The sequence below is a fragment of the Gallus gallus genome, chromosome 1 (genome assembly GCF_016699485.2).
Source record: "Gallus gallus isolate bGalGal1 chromosome 1, bGalGal1.mat.broiler.GRCg7b, whole genome shotgun sequence".
Classification (NCBI taxonomy): Eukaryota; Metazoa; Chordata; class Aves; order Galliformes; family Phasianidae; genus Gallus; species Gallus gallus.
The window spans coordinates 147,994,958-148,015,712 of NC_052532.1; the positions used below are offsets into that span (position 1 = coordinate 147,994,958).

General features: G+C 39.5%; 1 protein-coding gene across 33 annotated transcripts in view; it reads right to left on the reverse strand.

Annotated features, from left to right (window-relative positions):
* Nucleotides 1-20,755, reverse strand: part of GPC5 (glypican 5) — a 676,292-nt gene that overhangs the window by 651,089 nt on the left and 4,448 nt on the right. For 25 of the 33 annotated variants that reach the window (XR_005842199.2, XM_040653879.2, XM_015274639.4 and 22 more), the window contains exon 1: nt 701-19,667. The exons of 2 other annotated variants lie outside the window; for them this stretch is intronic. Coding sequence is in view for 30 of the 31 variants with exons in the window: in XM_040653879.2 (XP_040509813.1) it covers nt 701-1,097 (397 nt within the window). In the remaining variant the exon portion in view is untranslated. Of the gene's footprint in view, nt 1-700; nt 19,668-20,755 lie in introns of those variants that run through there. 6 more of the 33 variants (XM_040653815.2, XM_040653798.2, XM_040653789.2 and 3 more) reach the window with 6 other exon arrangements.

A 20,755-nucleotide genomic window follows, 5' to 3' on the forward strand; every position in this document is an offset into this window, starting at 1 on the left:
ACGTTACAGAGTGCAGTTCACAAATCAGCCTCTCAAAAGCTCTACTCTGAAGTGATTCCTGTAGGAATAGATATAACATAACTAATCTCCGCCTGCAGAATTCAAGAACACTACAGATTATCTTAAAAGAGGAAGAGACGATCAACATCTTTAAGTAAGGTGGATGTTAATTCAACTCTTGCTACATACAGAAGTCACTTTCTGTCACAAAAGCACCGACTCACATTTACTAATCCACATCTAAACGTGAATAGATTTTACACATAGGGATATTATTATTTAATTATGCGCTTAGAGAATAAAAGTATTTTCTGACTCTACGTCCCCAGCCACAAAAAATATCCACACGCTGCACTTTGAGTAGTACGACTAAAATCAACTGACATACAAGGCTGGGGGGTAAAAAAAAAAGCAGAAATCTAAGAAGGCACTTCTCATTACGATCATGATTTTCACTTAAAAAGTTTCATCCTCAATACAACGCTACGATACACTCAAATTTCCATTATTTAAGACATTATATCACTAGGAATTTTATCTAGACAACGTGCACAATACGTGCACATCTACCGGCTGCAGCCGTGCCAATTCTCCCGCGCCATTCGGCGCTCACCCCACCGCCCGACCGGCGGCCGAAGCGGGACTCGCAGTTCGCTGCTGCCGCCGCTCCTTCCTGCGGGGCCCCCCGCGCTCCCCTCACCTGCCCGCGGGAACTCCGGGACGCCCCTGAGGGAGCCGAGCTGACGCAGCTGGAAAACTTTCCGGACAGCCTCGCAGCTCCGCGGCTCCCCATCCCGGGGGGCGGGGGTGGCCGCGGCGGCGAGCAGCAGCGGCAGGAGGAGGACGCTGAGGCTCCGCGCCCCCATGCCCGTCAGCCCTCGCAGAGAGCGCGGCTCAGAAGCCCCAGAGCCCCGCGCTGCCTGCCAGCATGCCGCTCGCCAGCGCCGCCCGCCTCCCCCTGCAGGCGGGGCCCTCCCTAGGGCCGGCGGTGCTCCCCGCCCGCCCCCGTCTGTGAGGAGGGGCATTGGCGCCGGAAGGGCACTGTCCGCTGAGGAGTGCGAAGAGGGATGCTGAGACCCCGCAGCCCGGGTCATCATACTAGAATCATACTGGAATTAGGAACCCTCTCCAGTGCACACGTTTTAAGGACACGCTCACCAATACAGCTGGAAGTTTCTTCTTAGGTTGTGAAACTGCCCGCGATCATCCAGCGTGCTACAGCACAAGACTGTCCCAGCTTTCACTCCAATCTTGTATCTGTGGCAGCTATTTAAACACAAGACTGCAAACCTGTGAGGAATGTGTGAATTATTCTGAGCACCCATGTGAGCAAGGGTAACAAAACAGCACATCGGTTATTAAAACCTGTGTTAGAAATCAACTGCTTCACTGCTGAGCAAGGCAATAAGGAATTATCTTAACATCCAGTCGACTGAGTGACAGCTTAATTCATTACCTGTGGAGAGAACTACTGTTTCCTTTCTCTCAGTCATCTGTACTCATGGACCTGGCGATTTCCTTCTATCAGCAAATTCCAACATACAATATTTGAAATGTCCTTTAATAGCATTTGTTCTACTCTCCTTACACAGCTGATAAACAGAACCATGATGTATTTATAATACATATAATACATAAGGACTGAATACAGAAAACAGGTTACAATCTTTTGATAAAGCAAACTACAGCAAAAGAGATTTTGGGCTCTTCATGGGGAAAAAAGGGGGAGGAAACAGAACTCTAAATAAGAAGATGTGGTTTCAATCAAAATAGAAATAATTAACAATTCAATGCCTTGTCTGTACGCTGTTAGTAGATAGCAAATCCCTTGCCACTCAGTAAAACACTTGTTCTTAAAGAGAACACTTCTGAATATTGAAGAATATCACTGGGGAAAACAATTTGGATGTGGGAAGCAGAAAGCGTGGGATCTTACTTGGCAACTTGAAGATGGTAGAGGAAATCCTGAGGACCACAAAGTGATTCCTCAACATCTAATACAAGACACGCTCGTTCACAATAAAGATACAAAAATAATTTATTAGAAGAGAGGGGAAAAGTCTTGCCAGATAAGAAATACAATGTGAGTTTCTTGAACTGTACAGAAGTTTGCCATCAGCAACAGATGATCCCAGAGCCCATGGATTTAAAGCAAACTGGCATTTTATCATATCTCCTATTGGTAACGACTCACTGAAACTTCTATCCTCCAATTCTACAGGTTAACTGAAAAGAGTTGTTAGAAATCAAATTTCCATCTTCTATCTATCTCTTTATTTTCTCTTGGCATACAGCACTAACTTTACTTACGTACATAGCTAACATTCTTCTTCAGACTGTCATCTTGCTTGTAAGCACTGAAAACCCTTTATTTGGCTGTGCTATTCTCCCTGTATCCCTTTAGAGAGCTACTACAAAAATAATTTTCCTTGCTTTACTTACATCTGCTTCTCTCACATCCTTTTTGCCATGTCAAACACAGGCCATTTAGCTTTGATTGCAAGTCCCTTTACTGTTCCCATCCCACCCACGATGCTGATTTCCAAAGGACTGCAGCACCTGCCTCCATTTCCAGCTTCTAAAATGAAGAAATACTTTCATGCTATCTCCTACTTTGTTTCAGATATCTGAAAGTAGTTCAAACATCTGTTAAGCTTTCTTTTTAAGTCATTCTTCAAGGCTCTCTCAGTCCTGAGTCCTATCTATTATTTTTACATCCATCACATCAATTAAGGAAGTTCTTATTACAACTGTGTACTGTTGTGTTCACTACTATGTTCACATCATGTGCCTATGGAAAATTCAGGCATCTACTTCTGGACTAACCCCCACTCTTCATAAACTCTTCTTGGTTCTGATACCATCCTCTTGCTTTGAACTTAGTGGGGAAATCCAGCACTCACATGGAGCTCCTTGAAGCTATAGAAGCAGCAGGGAACAACAACAACAACAAAACACCTTTCCTCCCCCCCCTCAGTTATGCAGAATTACTGTACAGTTGCTATGGTAAGTATATAAAGAAAATCCTTGTATTTTAGGTTAGGATAATTAAGCTAGAAGACTTGAATTGAAAAAGCTGTGCACCATTTGCATTCATAGCACTATCCTGCTCTGCTACCAATGATCCCATAAACTTATGTGACGCCAGTAAAACTTCACGTGCATCTCTAAGTTGACCTCATCTACAGATCCATTAACTGTTTTACTGAAAGAGTTCATAACAGTATTACGAAAGTTTGAGAATTTATCTACAAACACAGGTCAGTGTGGGTTTTCTTAATGAATTACTAATTTATTTATTTTATTTTAATGAAAATGTTAAAACATTTTGTTTGATTCTTTGTGATTGTAGTGATTTATCAGCCGAAGACCTCACAAGGGAACAGATGAGACTACTGCCAGGGAAATAACTGCAAGTCACAGAGGAGCATTGTAGACTATCCCCCCTCCATGTTACAAATGCTATTCTACTACTATTCCATATGTTAACCTAAACTTTGATGTTTATCCTGCACTGCATTATGCCCCTACCACTCTGTATCCCAATTCCCCATCCCTGCATAACTCCTCGCGTGATCTTCACAGAGAATTCAGCAGGCCGGTACCCTGCCGCCGAAGACCCGAAGCATTGCTGCTTTGTGGTGCTGCTGCTGCCTGACGCACCGCTCAGCGGCCCCGCAGCACGCAGCCAGCCCCGCTGCCGCCCGGCGCGTAGCCGGGAAGCCCAGCGCACAGCGACCGCATCCGGCTTCCGTCGAGCGCCCTCTGCCGGCTGCGGGACGGGCGGGGGCAGAGCTCCCTCCTACCTTTTTTCTTTCTTTCTTTCCTTTTTTTTTTTTTTTTTTTTTTTTTTTTTTAATAAGAAATTAAAACACTGTCAGACAAGAACATCTGAACCTGTTCCCAGAGAGGGAATAGTCAATAAGGAAGACTGCAACAAAGGAAAGCAGCAACTTACACAAAATATTCACGTGTAACAGAATAAAAAGTGTCATAGTAATTGGAATTGTTCTGCAATCTAAGTCCTAATATGAAAAATCCACATTCAGTATCATTGCTTCAGTCTGGCATCAGCAATGAGGGGGGGGTGGGGGAGATATGGAAACCCCATATAATTCAGTTAGTACTCCTAGTATTCTTCTTTGAAGCATTTGCAAAAGATTAAACTAATTTTGGTCTCCTCTAAGCACATAAGGTACAGGGAATAGCTCTTCCTTTCCCCATTAAGTTATAAAATATTCAAGTTCTATTGTGCCTAGAGATGAGAATTTTCCTTAGTCCATATGTTTGCAATACTTTGACTTAATCAGAACAATGATGCTCAAGGAGATTCTGTGATCAGAAACCTGTTCAACAAGAGGCAGCATGCTAATAAGTTATCAGGTAAGTCACAACATGAGTATTTATACATACACAAAGCAGAATCACTCAACTTGTTATTTACTGTTGCTTTTGCCCACACAACTTGCAAAGCGTTAACTCTGTAGCTGATGCCCAGCTTTTCAGTTTATGCAGGCACAGACTAGATGAAAAACTATTTCTAGGAGGAATAAGCTAAAGGACATGCATAAAAACAAAATACACTTGATCCTTCAACTTCCTGCAACTGAACAAAGAGTGTGTATTATAACAGATGTTAGCACACCCTCTTTTTCCCAAGTGGAATGAGAAGAGGACCAAAACATGCAAAAAGGAGCAATCCGCAACAGTAACAAAAAAAATAATCTTACATTGTACATTCAGTAAATTTTAAACAACAGTGAATCACAAGACTGTTAACTGTGCATAAACCTTACCTACACAAACTGTAAGGTAAATAAGGTAAAGCTAAATCCATTCTACTTAAAGCAGCACTTAGAGTAAAACATTAACAATATTTTTAAAAATAGGCCTCCCAGGACATTTCATAAGACAATAAAACCCAAGTTACAGCACTCTTCACTACTTCAGATCCTATTTTACCATAGTGCACCCCTCTACTAATCATACGTACTCTACAAACCAATGCCCAAAGATAAAAAGGTCTTTCCTCAAGTCTCTGTAGTCCTTAGTATACATCTACCATGCTGTATACCTTGCTGTACCAGCAGAATTGGAAGTTAGTTTGCCTATAACATTACTTCAGTCTTCTCAGGAAAAATAAATAAATAAATAAATGTTTCTATCCACACAGGTACAACCCTCAGCTCACGTTTTTCCAAGAAAGTATGGTCTACGAGTACATAGAAGAAAAGTTATTCTATGACAGCTTGAGAATCTGTGTCCACTTTTGGGCCCCTCACTGTAAGAAAGACATCAAGGCCCTGAAGCACGTTCAAAGGGCAACAAAGCTGGTGAGGGGTCTGGAGCGCAGGCCTAATGAGGAGCAGTTGAAGGAGCTGGGATTGTTCAGTCTAGAGAAGAGGAGGCTCAGGGGATAATTTATTGCTCTCTATAACTACCTGAAGAGAACTGGGGGCCGGCCTCTTCTCTCGTGTGACTAGTGATAGGACTAGAGGGAATGGCTTCAAGCTGCACCAGGGAAAATTCAGGCTGGACGTTAGGAAATACTACTTCTCTGAAAGGGTGGTCAGGCACTGGAATGGGCTGCCCAGGGAGGTGGTGGAGTCACTGACCCTGGAGGTGTTGAAGGAACATTTGGACACTGTGTTGAGGGACATAGTTTAGTGAGAACTATTGGTAATGGGCGGATGGTTGGACAGGGTAATCCTGTGGGTCTTTTCCAACCCTGGTGATTCTATGATTCTGTGATGATTCCAAGTTTCGTTCTGCACTGAGTTTTGCTCAGAGGGATCTCAACTCTATTTCTTCTAATTTAGAGTCTTAGTTCCACATTCATGAAATCTAAGTTAGGCAGTTAAAGGGGAATGATTCACTAGCACTGAATCAGAATTCAGTAATTCAAAATTGGGGCAAATCTAGGCAGCTAGAAGTCATTAAAGGCTTAAGTTTCCATCAATGCTGACTCTCAAAGACATCTGTTCAGAAAGCAGAAATTTAGTAGCTACACCCTACCAGTGCTGAGTAGGTGACATACCCCCTCGCAAGGTCCCACCTGAATCCATAGAAGTGAACCTACTAAATCTCAAGTTCAGCCCAAAGTGCAATAATTTGGTCACAAGTAGGGAAGTATCAAAGAAAACAGGTGCAAACATCCTGATTTATTTTAATACCACTAACACATTCAAGATGAGCATTTGTTTGAATAATTCAAACTTTCCACATCTCTCCTGAGGGAACATGCAGGATACTAGTGCATTTGCAAAGTGACAGGGCTTCACAAAGTCTTTATGAGGTTATCCCAACATGTACTGTAACAGCTGGAGCAACTGGGCTGAGAGGGAGCAGAACTTCACCAAGTTGAGGTACTAGATGTCAAAACTGGATTCCAGTCTTCTCCTACTGATGATGAAGTATTTTGTCTTAACCTGCTAGCACAGACCTCATTCTACACTATAACAAACAAAATAGAGCTCTAACTTTTCTACTGAAAGTCTGTGAGCCTCCCTAACTACCTCACGTGCTCTCCTTATAAATTAAGCAATTTGCACCACTACACAGATCGTTTATGAACTTGGTAATGAAATTCACAACACTAGAAATCAATTTCCAACCTTATGCTTCATAAAAATCACACTGCGTAATTATGTTAATGTCCATCTGCCTCTAATAACTTGTTAACGGGTACTTCCTTGGTGTTACAGGTATGGGATATCAGAAACACCTCAGTTACATAAAAAGCCTCAAGTGGAAGTTGGATTACTTTGGATAACAAAACCATCTGCAGTACAACTAGGTTTCATGATTCTGCTGCCCGTGAACTGCTTCCTGGGTTGCACTTCTAGTACACTACCCTACTTCATAGTGAATAAATGAAACTAATGTATAGAGATAGGCCTTGGTCCTCCTTATTAAATAAATACATCATACCTACAGAGATACTTAGGTACCACCAACTCTTACACCACAATTTACTGCCACACAAAAAAACTGTATTTGCTTCTAACATAGGAACAAAGTCTTTTATGAGCTGGAATTGCGCCCAGCTAGTAAGCTGACTAGCTCAAGGCATACCCTGAGAGACCATCTCCGAAAACTGCATTTATTTCCTAGCTTGCCAATAGCATTAACATACATTTCATGGAAGCTATTTATTACATGTGAGCAAATATCTACTTTGGCTCTTACAAAGCCATTGTACAAACAGGAATTAGATATTACAGCATGTAAACACTTCGAGAGTTTGGCCTACTGTTAATCACTTTGTGTTTCAGAGCACTGTAAAGACAATGCAGGCATGTAAGCTTAAGCTCAAGTTTCAGCAGAATTTATGTGTGCTTCTTAGAAATAGCAAGGACAAAAAAAAAAACACAAACAAAACCTGGAAAGACCTTAGAAAGGTCTCCACGATTCCTGTAAATAGTACTCCTGTAAAAGTATTCCAGCCTTCTCTGCCAGTGCAATTCCTGGATGACTTCAAAATATGTATCTATACAAAATATATATAAATCTTAATGCTAAAAGCAAAAAAAAAAAGTGAGCATGTGTTGAATGGTACATTTTCCTTGGTGTCATTTTGCTAGAGTATATTGTCTGATGAAATATTACTAAGATATAATGTCTCCATTTTTGGGTGATGTATAAACAAATCCTGCTCAGCAGGGCTGTTTCTATATTTTTGTTTCTATGTTTTTTGTCTCCTCCAGGAGACAGAAGAAATTAAAAAACAGGTCTTCCTAAGGAATTTCATTTGCATGTGGCAACTGATGTCCCCCACTGCAACAACCCCAACCTTTGCCCCAACAGAATTTCATCAGTGCATAATATTTAATCATACAAAGTTAGAAAAATAAATGCTACAGACTGCACTGACATAGACCTAGGTCACTGCATTCATGATTTCACTGGTGCCATGGTTTGATGGTTTTTCACATCAGTGGATCAGTATTCCACTACAACATCATGTAGCGCACTGGGAGTTAAAGAGTTGATGTTGCAATTCTGTGCACTGTTGGTATTTCCAGTCTCCTCGTCTCAGAAGAGAATACTGAGCTGAACTACAACTCCCAGAAGCCTTCATTTTTCCATTTTCATTTGGAGGGTAAGAGAAAACTGACTGGGACTCATGAGACCTTTCTCTTTGCTCCTTGGCAGTTTTGCCTACAGTATGGACTTTGGTTTCAGAAACTCTCATTTCATTTGATTTATTAACTTCAATTCCAATCATACTGTACTACATTGCGTTATCTCACATTCCATTACTGTATTTAATAAATCAAGTTTTTCCTTAGGCCATTGCTGCCATTATCATTCATCCAGGCCCATTTTCCTACCTTTTCCCTTCCCCTCCCTTTCCCAGGGTGGGGGTCCATGGGTCCCTTCACCCCCTTGTCAAGTAATAGGCCAAACCAGGCCAAATCTAACAACAGGCCTACATCTTTTCAAGTTGTTATCTACCCCAGTTTAGCTGTGAGAGCTAAACCCTATCTGAAGTTTGCAGTCCTCATGATTGTCCTGCAGTCCTGTTCCCATGAGAAGATACCGAAGTTTAAAGAAGGGAACACAATAATATAATCCAAATGAGAAACAAGACAAAGGAAAATTAGAATATGTAGTACATACAATAGTTTAGGATGGCATAATATTTATATTTCAGTTAAAATACATGAACTAGTTTCCCAACAAAATAATTCTACACTTTATTTTTCCCGGAATATGAAAACTCAGGGAGGAATGTTCCATTGCTCCAATGACATTTTCTGGAACCAAGAATTAAAAACAAGCAAAAAAAAAACACATTAGAAAAGTATGTATATGCATCCATGGAAATTTCTATTTCTATTTAAATATTTTTTAAGTCAAAGCTTTCTTCAAAATTCTGAACTAATACATCATACAAAGTTATTTATTATATCTAACCTCTCCTTTTATTAATAGTTCTTGCAGCCACCAAAAATGACAGCTCACCATCATCAGCTCTTCTGTTGCTATAATCTTGCTCTCTCAAAACCCACTGCCCACTAAACCCCTTATTTTAAACATGTTTTTAAAGCATATAAACATTTGTGAGGCTCAATTTAAGGAATGACTGCACAGTAAATACGATCTTCTTTGCATCTTTCCCAGGAACTGACCTTTTGACAACTCCCCCCTGCCTCCCTTTCAGTCATGGTATCTGTCATCTGTCTCACCTGTACAATCCTGCAATATGGAGTAGAAGCAGTCTTGCTAGCTATGCTGGCTGTAGGAACATAGCTACCGATTCTGAACAGCCGTTTTGCAAGGTGGCCTCTTAAATTATCATAAGCTTGACAGGATATTGAAATTCATGCTTATTTAACTATTAAGTATTTACAAAATGACTTAAAGTTGGGAGTGTTTATTTAGTAGGTCTGTGATTCTGATTTTAGATTTCTAACTAGATCAATATACACAGCTAGAACTGAATTAACTTGTTTTGGCGACTTGTATAGCGACAGCTGCAAAGCATTGGAGCCACCAACTGTTCAAACATAGCAACAGCTAGCTAGCATCTTTCCCAGAGCAGTTTATATGAAGCATAAAGTAAGTTCTGTCACCAACTTTCTTATCTCACTTAACACACATTGTAACAGTCATCCTATTAACATTCTGTAAACTTTGTATTTGATCAAATAAAGATCGTTATTTACTTCCTAATATTGTATTTATACCTCTAATGACATGAACTTAACCTAAAAGTTCTTGCAGACGAGGTCTTTTCCCTAGGTGCTCCATCAGTGGTTCAGGCCATGACTCAACAGTTCCCATACACTCTGTTTAGCAAGTGATTCTTTCCTGATTTTCTGATTTTCCTCCATTTCCTGATATTTGTAGCAGATACTACACAGGAAAGCATTTTTCTAGCCATCCTATTCTCAGCCATATACTGTAAAGAGGACATTAGGTTTTGTGCATTAGTATCATTCCCATGTGCATATATTTACACATTACAGATACAACAGATACACATTATCTATACACAGACACAGTAAAAAAAAAGTGCATAACTAGGAGAACAAGAGGCACCTGAAAAGAAAGACCACTTCCTGAAGCTTGAAGAACCTCAGGTAGCTCCTGGCTTGCTTATATAATTTATCAACTCCCATTAAGGATGAAGATGGTAGCACCAACATTTAGTAGTTTCCCTGATTTGGAGCTAACTGAAGGTGACCTTTCTTAGATGTACTCAAGTTTAGAAACAGGTTTCCTGATACCTATTACAAAATATTAAGTCAGAAGATTCTCTCCAGCTTGGTATCAAGAAGTCAGAAGAATCTTAGGCAAAATAATAATAGCAGCCCACATCTCCTTACACTAGAAAAGGGATCTCATAACCTATAACCTTGAAAACTTGCTCATCATATATTGTTGTGTAGGTTCTACATATTAAGACAAAAACTCCTGATGAAAGTACTGGACAATAAGATTGGAACACTGACAATTCAGCAGGCCAGAAGTAAAAGTATCTATAAAATGTTCCATCCGAAGGATGGCCAAAGCTTAGAAGTAACTGTGCTATTAAATAAAATTAGGTCAATTAAAATAAACATTATCTTCATCTTTTTCAGTTTATCATCATGATGCATCCAGATTAAACTCTATTTTTGGAAATACCTCATACTAAAAAAAACAAATAACCTGTTCTGCAAAAGTCTTGAATGTTTAATCTGTCAATTCATATCTACGTTTCTTGATGTTAATTTCTGATATCCTTAGACAAATCAGCTGGGAAGATCAGACACTCCAAGGGCATTTGGGTTGGATTTGTTATGATTTTATTTCATCAGGCTGCACAATGAACAAAGCTTCCAAGTCTAAAGACCTAACATTCCTCTTCTTATGTACTCTTCATCAAAACATAAAAATCATCCTTTTACTTATCTCTGTCAACATTCCCTTACCCAAGGTATTTTCTCAAGGTTACGCACTTACTGGGAACAGTGAACTTCTGGATCAAAATTTGACTGGATTATCTGCCATAATCATTTTCCCCTTTTTTTTCCCCCCTTACTGTAACTTTTACTGTTATGAAAGTACAATACAGGCTGTACAGAGAGACCTAGACATCAGTTGTGTCTTTGCTAAGGCCCAAAGTGAACAGATGAGGATCTGAGATCAGTAGAGACTGAGCATACTCAAGATCTCTCATCAGTGAATGAGAGAGAGAAGCAGCTAACTGCTGTTCTGGGTGTTCAAATCTCATGGGAGAAGCATCCAATGATAAATGCACCAGTTCCACAGGTTAGTGAGGATGAGCACATGCAGTGTAACCGCGAATGAAACAAGGTGATATTGCTGTCCTATGGAGATGGCACTCTGGCATCTTTAATGAATCACGCATGAGCTGAAGTTCCAGCCTGCTGAGGTGTTATGTGAGCGAACCTAGTTCTCTGGTACTCAGGAAAAAGAAAGACAACCATAAAATAAATTTGAGGTGAAGTGGGTGAGCAGACTTTGAAAAGTCACACTTCCAAGGCTTGTTTTTATCACAGTGGCAATGACCATTTAATCTCAAGAAGTGTTTCTGCCACAGCAGTGCCTTACCTCTGTGCAAAATTCTGTAACAGTACCACTAGCAGGCACCGGTGGAAGCCCTAACAAATATCATTTGTCACAACAGTTTTAAGGGTGAATGATGTGTAATTTTCTGTTCTGGACACAAAGCAAAACTTACCAAGTTTCTCACTGTTGCCACTTCTGGAAGCCAATACCACCACACGAAGAACAGTTGGTTATTTTAATTCTCAGCTTAATTTCATCCAACTTCCATGGTCTACTCCTTTTAGCATGTATATGTCATTCATGATAATCAAACATCCTGTTGGCTCCCCAGCTTCTTCTAGAAGGACATATGGTAAAACATAACATCCTATTAATCTGCAGATTTTTAAAAGTAATTCCCAATGTGCTACAGCTTCCTTATCCAAAGAGGAACAAATCTACAAATCAACATATGTTCCAAACTTTGAATTCTTCAGTACTAGAGAAGCACTCATCAAGTAGAACTACAAAGACTGTTTTCTCTTAAGAATAGCTTCTTTCCTCCTAATTTAAAAAATATGAGGGCTGCTCCAGAAGTAATGCCTCTTATTCTATTACACTGGCCCACAACACCAGAGGCAGATGCTGGTGGTATGGGAGCAGAGGTTGAATCTTCCCAACAACGTTCATTGCATGTTGTTGCCATGTGACAGATGGCAGCAGAAAGGAAGACTGTAACAAACATGTGGAACAGAATTCCTCCATGTGGAAAAATCAGCACCTAGTGACGTTTACCAACACTTTTCAAGCATTAATGGAGACCAGTCAGATGGTGGGTGGTATGTTTCAGCAAGGACACTGTCACAGCAGCTGTGAAACAGTAATTTACCTCCAGTGGTGCAGATTTTTTAAGAGCACGGCACACAGGCTCTTGTTCCTCACTGGCAAAAACACATAGCTAGCAGTGGTGACTATGTTGAAAAATAGCGTTTTGCAACTGAAAGTTTGCTCTATCAAATGCACTATTATGTTCTTTGTATCTGTTCTTTCCACAGAAATAAAAGGCATTACTATTGGAGCAACCTCTGTACATTAATGGGAGTGATTACTTTTAAACATAACTCCATGAAGCTTCGAGATCCATCGTTTACCCAAATGTCAGTATTGATTGCCTTGGTACATACATTTTTGTTCATAGCTTCTACAGACTATTTCCTCATGTAACCATTCCCACATCAGAGCATGAAGTACATCCATCAAGGCCACAGATGTTGCTTGAGCTGGGGAGGGAATTATGCTGGTAGATGAGGGGTATACCTCAGATTCCAGTTTGTGTCCAGGTATGTTGACAAGTACTACACTGAAGCAACCCAGAGAAGCATCTAATCAGTATATGGGTTACAGTGGGCTACGCTGCCAGGAAAAGGCTGTAAGACTCACAAAGTTGTTTCAGTACAGAATAGTCATCTTCGGTTGGAATCCAGGAGAGACTTCGTTCTCCAAGGCTCTGAGCATTCTTTAACCTTCTTTAACCATTATTTTCAACTTCCATAACAAAAAGTTATTGTTACTGACTTACGTGAATTAGGGAAGTAATTTGAATTATTGACCTGTAGGGACTTACAGTGTTTAAGAGAATCAAAAGGAAAAACTATTTTAATTCAATATGTAACATTTTATGTTTTTATTCTCTTTAAAGAAAAACAAGCCCCCAAAGCCTCTGTATATAGTATGTGATCAGAGCAAGACTAGATACCTTTGAGAAGCCTAAACACTTTTCCACACATTCAGTACTTAATGCAAAGGTATAATGTTAAGAATTAACAATAGTCCACCAATTCAGCAAAGAAAGCTCTGAAGGCTTTTTTTCCACCCTTCCTGTTTCCCTGCACTAAAATCATAGAACAAAGAAAAAAACCTGAGTTCAGTGTTTACAAAACTAGGCTTGCGATACATACAATTTCTGCAGCATTATGGAGATCCAGAGGAGGAAAAACACTGTTATCAATCCAAACTGTCCAACACTTCAGTGAAGAAAGCTTAGTCTTAACATCACCTACCTGTAGCTTCCATTTCAATAATTATCTTTCTTCCCTTTCATTCTCTCCCCTACTCTACCACTAAGTTTTTTCTTCTATCCATCTCAACCTTCTCTCATATTTGGATATAGTTTATTCACACAAATGTGATATGAATAAATCTATTTTCCTCTTCTAAACCACAAGGACAGTACCTCTATGAGTCCACATATAACTGTTTTTTTTTCTACTGACTGGGCACTTTATTACCGGCTTAATTTAAATAATCAGATCTTAAAAAAAAGACAGAAATAACTTGAGCAGTAGATACAAGAAGTGAGCATCTGTTGTCAAAGTCATTGGCACAATCCTTAGACACGAGTTGCTAGGAAATTAAAGGTAAAATGAAACATCCTAATTGAAAACAGCCTCAAACAGGAGCTGACTCAGGCCTGGGCAGCCAAAGTGTTTTCACTGATCTGTGCAGACAACCTGTATTTTAGATTGCTCATGAATTCTCACGGAGCAAAACCTGCATTCACTATCCTGATGAAGCAGCCTCTTAAATGCTGGTCATCAGGATGTATTCAGTTTTACCATTTGATTTCACCTGGGATACCTGTTTTCTGTAAATGGATATGCAAACAGGAAGAAAAGGAAAGGACTACTTTACTTACCCAGGCATCCAGATATTAAAGCATACAGACCAAGAAGACTAGAACCAATCTTTTTTTTTTTCCTCTCAGAATCTCCAGTCCATTTCTTAGGAGCATTTCCAAGCTCAAGAGGCTGACTGTTCAAAACACTCCAAAGACCTCTAGTATGTTTGCTGCTCATGACAACTCTTGAAATTCTCTCTACATTTATTCTTACAAGTATGTCAGCAAGCTTATTTGAGCTAAGACCTAGTCAGTTCTTACAGCATACTCACCTGCACAGAAATCCCATCCAACACTTTCAGAAACACTCACAGACCATTACTGCAAGAGCAGGGCTGTATTTCTACTGCAAGGAACTGACAGATTCAAGGAGCACACACTTTGTGACATACAGAAGAATGCTAACAACTTTCAGACTGGAATCACCTTATGAACTGAGTAGTTCGGAGTGCAAAACTTGTGCAAAAGGAACTTCAGCATCCTGAGCGATATCATACTGCAACAGGAACTTCCAGCGTTGTTATGCGATGGTTGAAAGGGGGCACAAAGTACTAAGAGAGATCTTCTTGCCACGTATCTTGAGAACGTAATTTTAACAACTTTGAAGAGATTTCATGAATTGCAGAAGAGACATGTATGCATATTCATGACTTGCTTACATACTTTATCTGATAATTCTGATGCACACAAAAACACACTGCAAAACTGGGAGCAGAACCTTGCTTATTATCCTATGTAGTAAAAGGAATTATTTAAACTAACACCAACTACACAGCTCCATCTCACCTACAATTTCCAGTAACGCAATTTAGGTATCAGTCACTGTTTTTGTGTTTTCAAAAGCTTTTGCTAGACAACAGCTTTTTATCTAGAGACTGGTAATCCACTGACAAGCAGAACAATCTTAAGACACTGCTACTCTTAGCAATTTGAATATCTTTTATTCCACACATTTTCCAAGTCATTTTTTTTTTACTAAACCTTTTATTTTCATGTTTTTAGTGCACTAATAGAGGTAGTCTGACGAGCCTCCTAGCAGTGTCCATTCCTATATTAACTAGAGAATGAGACACTTGGAAACAAAAAATGCCTCTCTTCAAGATGCATTTAATCTTCAAGAGAAAAAAACAAACAACTGGAAAGACAAAAAAACCTAAGCCTGAAGAGCTTGATAGGATTCACTGTGTAGATATTTTCAAGTATTTAGAACCTTTCAATTTCTATTCCATTTATTTTACAACTGGGGAATAAAGGTTGATTTCTCCTCAAAAAGTACAGGTCTTTACATATTCAGAGGGGTGGGGGAAGATGAGCAGGAAAGAGATGTACATATCAAAACACAACTAACTGGTGACTCAGTACTTTTAAGTGTTTGTGTTCTATAGCTCTGCGGAGACAACACATAAAAAAACTGGAGAAGTGACTAGAAAGAGTACTAAGCTGGAACATGCTAGATTTCTTTTCTAGAGCAGGGAAGAGTACTGTCATAAACAATCTTAAAAGATGTAGGTATCTGAATCTATCCAAACTGCTAACGTGCCCCACAGCAGGCCAGTTGTTCTAGCATTCTTGTCAGTTACAGCAGCATACAAAGCGTAGAGAATTATTATTAAGTAACCCCAGTTATAGTAGCCTTCTGCCTCAACTGAGCTTTCTAGCTCTTCTTCCTTTTCCCTATCCATTCCTGTTTTTATCTCCCCTCCCTGGAATGCCAGCTATGAACATCACAGTTTTTCCCACAGAAAACAGGTCTGTATACTTTTACCCTAAGTAGAGCATGACCAACCACAACTTATCTGCAGGTCTGAATCTCTTTACAAACTCATGAGAGCACACACTTTTCAAAGTGACTAAGTAACTACAGTATACAAGGGCTAGCACTGAAGTGTTTATCACAGGCTACTTTTTGAATTCTCAAACATTACTTTATTAATAATATGGTTCAGACTATGTACTAGCAAGCACTAATGAGCTAGCTCACCTGGCAGTAATTAAAGCCAGTCTGAACCCCAGATATGCACTGAACACTCATCTCCAAAACAAGCTTTTCTTCCATTAAGTCTTATCTAGAGCCATTTACCAAGCTTGTGAAACAAACCACACATTAGGATGGTGGCTATCTATAAGAACCATTATGAACAACTAATTTTTAATCAACCATGGACAAATGCCTTCCCTCAATTTCAGTTTAGTCCCAAAAATCTGGCAATTCCTGATGGTTGATTTGGTTGATTATGACCAGAAATGCTGATCTTTTGTATCACAAAAAAATATTAGGACTACCCAAATTACAGCTGTTTGCATTTAAAGCTTTGAGTAGTTTGCTATGCATTTATAGAACCTGAACCAGACTCTAACAAGTCTGAAGATGCCAGCATGTGGCTATAACCAAGCACTCTGTATTTGGATAGTTACACCTAAACTACTTGTACATCATATCACCCTAACAATTTAAGTGTAATAAAAAAAACAACACCCAACGCCAAGAAAACAGACTTCATGAATTCAACTGTTCTTTCATTAAATGATTTGGGTAAGCTACAGAATATTAAGTTTTCTTTAACAGTAAGAACAAAACTTTGTCAGAAAAATAGAGAATTTAAAATATCTGAGAGAAGATTAATTTTACAACTCTCAATCTCTACTCGCTGGGCCAGTACTTGAGACCCCTCCATCCAGGAATCCTACTGGTGTAGCTATTAGCATCCTTTTATTAAATCACCCCATTTACCCACCATTTTCTGTCTGCCTTCTGCATTTCAAAATCTCCTTCTGAAACATGAAGAGCTTCAGAACTTGCAGCATAGGATGATGTTAGGGTGAGAACTCATTTCCAGTGTCACCTGTGTTAGACATTAGCAGGCAGTCTCCACTCCCCCCACATTTACCAAACCAAGTAAAGGTAGACAGGTACTTACTAACATTGCTACACTGAAGTAGAGTAAGAGCCAACAGATGAGTCATCAGGAAGGCACAAGAAGGATGTACTGAGAAGACTAGAGAAGAATCTCAGAGACATTTAGTTCTTTTCACAATACCTTCTCATCTAGACCTCATTCTAAATAATAAAGTAATAATAATCAAAAAAGCCAATGGCCAGAGACCAAATCATTTTTTTTAAGTGTAATGCTATGATGAAGAGTCAAGACATGACACAGTCCACTGCTTTATGATCAACTGCTTTATCTTCTGTACCAGTGACAGTTCTGTATTTTATATGGTGAATGATACTTGTATCAACTACTCTGAAGCTACTAAACATGAGTAAAGGAGAAAACTGCAGGAGTAAGTTCTAGTCTAATGATGGAAGGTGGTACAGAAAGATTTCAAGAAATCTGTGGGTACTAAAACAGAGTTTAAGACACCACTTATAAACTACCAAAAATGATGTACTTTAAAGATGAGAATTGGTGAAAAGCAGAACATCAAGTATTGCATGCAGTTTCTCATGATAATGTCAGCTATGCAGAACTCCCATGGTGCCACACCAGGGGACATCCCCATCTAGTCTTATGCACATTTACTGCCTATGAACTAGCTATTACTCAAAATGTCTGCTCCTGACAGTCATCTCACTAGTAGCTTTGATATTTGAAAGTCAACACAAGTCAGATCTAAAGAACTGAGCTGTTTTTCTGGTAGCATGCAGTGACAAACTACTGAAAAAAAACTGCATAATTTCCCATCATGCTTTCAGATACTAAGAGTGTACAGAGAAAAGTTTTCTATGATTAACAGACAAGGTTTTCCTTATAAGGCTAACTGTGCTTTACAAAAAAACTCCAGGCAAGTATTAATACTGCTTGGAATTTCTTGCTTTACTTCCCCCTCCACCCCCCCATAACAATAAGCAAAGTTACTCTTACTGCAGAAAAAAAATGAAAAAAACATTTTACAGAACTGCTAAAATTCTGTAGAGGCTTACATTTATTAGTGCTAAGCTAACAGCGTATATGGCTCAAGCTAAATTCTGTAGCAGGAGATCACTTAAAAAAAAAAGTGACTACCCACACCAAGGCCTATATAAGCTTCCCATCTACTTGAGGCTATTTTAATAGACTCATCATCTGAACACATCTGCAGAAAATACCTACTCTGGTATTTTTAAATGGCATCTCCACAGATTTTTTTTTTTTAAACAACTCATTTTAGCTGCCTAACCATCCCACTCCAGTCAACCTTTACAGAAACAAGAGTGACAGGGCTCAGTTTATTTCAATGAAACCAGATGAACTTAGCAGCAGCAATATTTCTCTCATTACCACTGTCTGTCAACCAATTTATGTCTCAACTTCAATGAAACTAAAATACACAGAACTAACAATTACTTCTTAGGAGTTATTCAAGTGAAGAAAAAATAATTTACAACAAGCTTGATGTACAAGGATCACTATACAGACAACAGAAATCTACCAATCCACTAAGCTGAGTGTAGTTGACACAACAGGAGGGAGAGACAATTCAGAGGGACCTGGGACACACTCAGGAAGTCCAAACACAAGAACCTAATGAGGTTTAACAAGGACAAGTGAAAGGTGTTGTACATGGGTCAAGACAATCCCAGATTAGTACAGACTGGGAGAACTCAGTGAGAGCAGCCCTGTGAAGGACTTGGGGGTCCTCATGGACAAAAAGCCAGACATGACCCCGCAGTGCATCCCCAACAGAGGGGTGGCCAGCACACTGAGGTAGGGCCTTGTCCTCCTCTACTCTGCCCTCATAAAGCAGAGTTTAAGGCTATTACAGTTTGAGACTGGGGCCCCTGGCACAAGACAAAGGTGCTGGAATGAGTCCAGGAGGGTTACAAAGATGATCAAAGGGCTGTAGGACCTCTGTAAGGATAGGCTGAGGAAAGTGGGCTTGGAGAAGGCTCCAGGAAGACCTCATTGCAGCCTTCCAGTACTTCAAGGGAGCTTACAAGCACTTACAGTCTGACAGCAATAAGGAAACGAAGAATAGTTTTCAACAAGAGGGGAGATTGAGGTTAGATGTCAGGAAGAAATTTTTTACTCATATGGTGGTGAGGCACTCAGACAGGTTGCCCAAGGAGGTTGTGGATACCCCAGCCCTGTAATTGGGATGAGTGCCCCAGGTAATCTAATCCAGTGGTTGGCAACACTGCCCATGGTGGGGGGGTGGAACTATATGATCTTCAAAGTCTCCTCCAACCAAAGCCAATCTACAATTCAATAGCAACACATTAGAATCAGTACTCAGTACATCCACTTTTTTTAAAAAAAGCATTTAATAAGCCTCTGATTGTACAAATTTTACAATTAGTGAGATGAAGCTGTATTGAAAGCATTCAGAAGATGGTTATTAGAGTTTACACAGGCATTACTGTAACTGCCCCTGACAAAGCACAGCTTGCCATTATGTTTAAAATGGTGTATGGCAGTTGTATGAAGGTGTAATAAATAATTTCACTTGTGTACAGAAAAATACTTGTAGATGAGTACAAATTGTCAGTGTTTTTTTCCCCCCTCCCTCTTTTTTGTCATTGTTCTCTCCAGTCAGGCTGGGCAATTAAGAATTAAATGATGGGAACAGGAATACTTCTGTCATTTGATTTTTTACATAAAGGTTTTAAAAAAAGCTATGTAGGTACTCTCCAACCAATCTAATGGGACAACTCAAAATTCCATGGAATAAAAACTGCTTTTATAAGCACTCACTTTTAAGACGTTTCATTGTCAAATCTAAGATGTATACTTCAAAACATACTGCTCACATGACAATATAAACGTAATCACATACTAAAACACTTGTTGTATTTCAACTTGTGCTAGAAAGTAGCCAGCTTTTTCATTCAAAAAGGAGCTAAACCTGCTACCACCAGCAGATTACTACAGGAACTTACTGAAGAGAAATCACGACATGAGAAACTTGCCCTCTTTACCTGACCTCACCAAGAAGAAGCTTCCTCTAAATCTGCAGAACTGAAGAAAATTTTAAGGTTTGGGAAAGGGTATTTTGGATAAGGAACCTGTCTGAGGACTTTGGGAGTAGCAGAAGAAAAAGGGCACAAAGGTAAATCTGAGGCTGCTTGGATACATCAGAAAGAAATTTAAAAGAAATGACAACATTTTGCTAGACATGGGAATAAGAGAAATTCTGAGACAGCATCATGACATACATTGACAGGCTCTGAAAAACAGCCTTGGGAACAACGACCCATTTAGCTTAACATTCTGCTTTAATTTAAGAACAGCAAGTGCAGCATTGACCCAAATACTCTTAATTCTACCACACAGGTGTTTTAGAGGACTATAGAGTTTGTCAGCTGTAACCAACAAATAAAATACCTGTTGGAATTTACAGCACTATTACTTAGAAAGCCCACTTCAGAAAATAAATCCATTGATGTTTGAGCTACAAGTGTAGTTCACTAGCACATGGCTCATCCAAAGACAGTGTCAAATGCTCCACTTGCAGATTTTACATTTATACTTCCTTATGAAGCAAGATATTGAATCAGTCCCCAGCCTTTTGAAACAGTTGTATGGGTGAGCTCTTCACATAGCTCCAGAGATATTCTATTTTTATTGCTATGCATCATATGCTATGTGAATTACT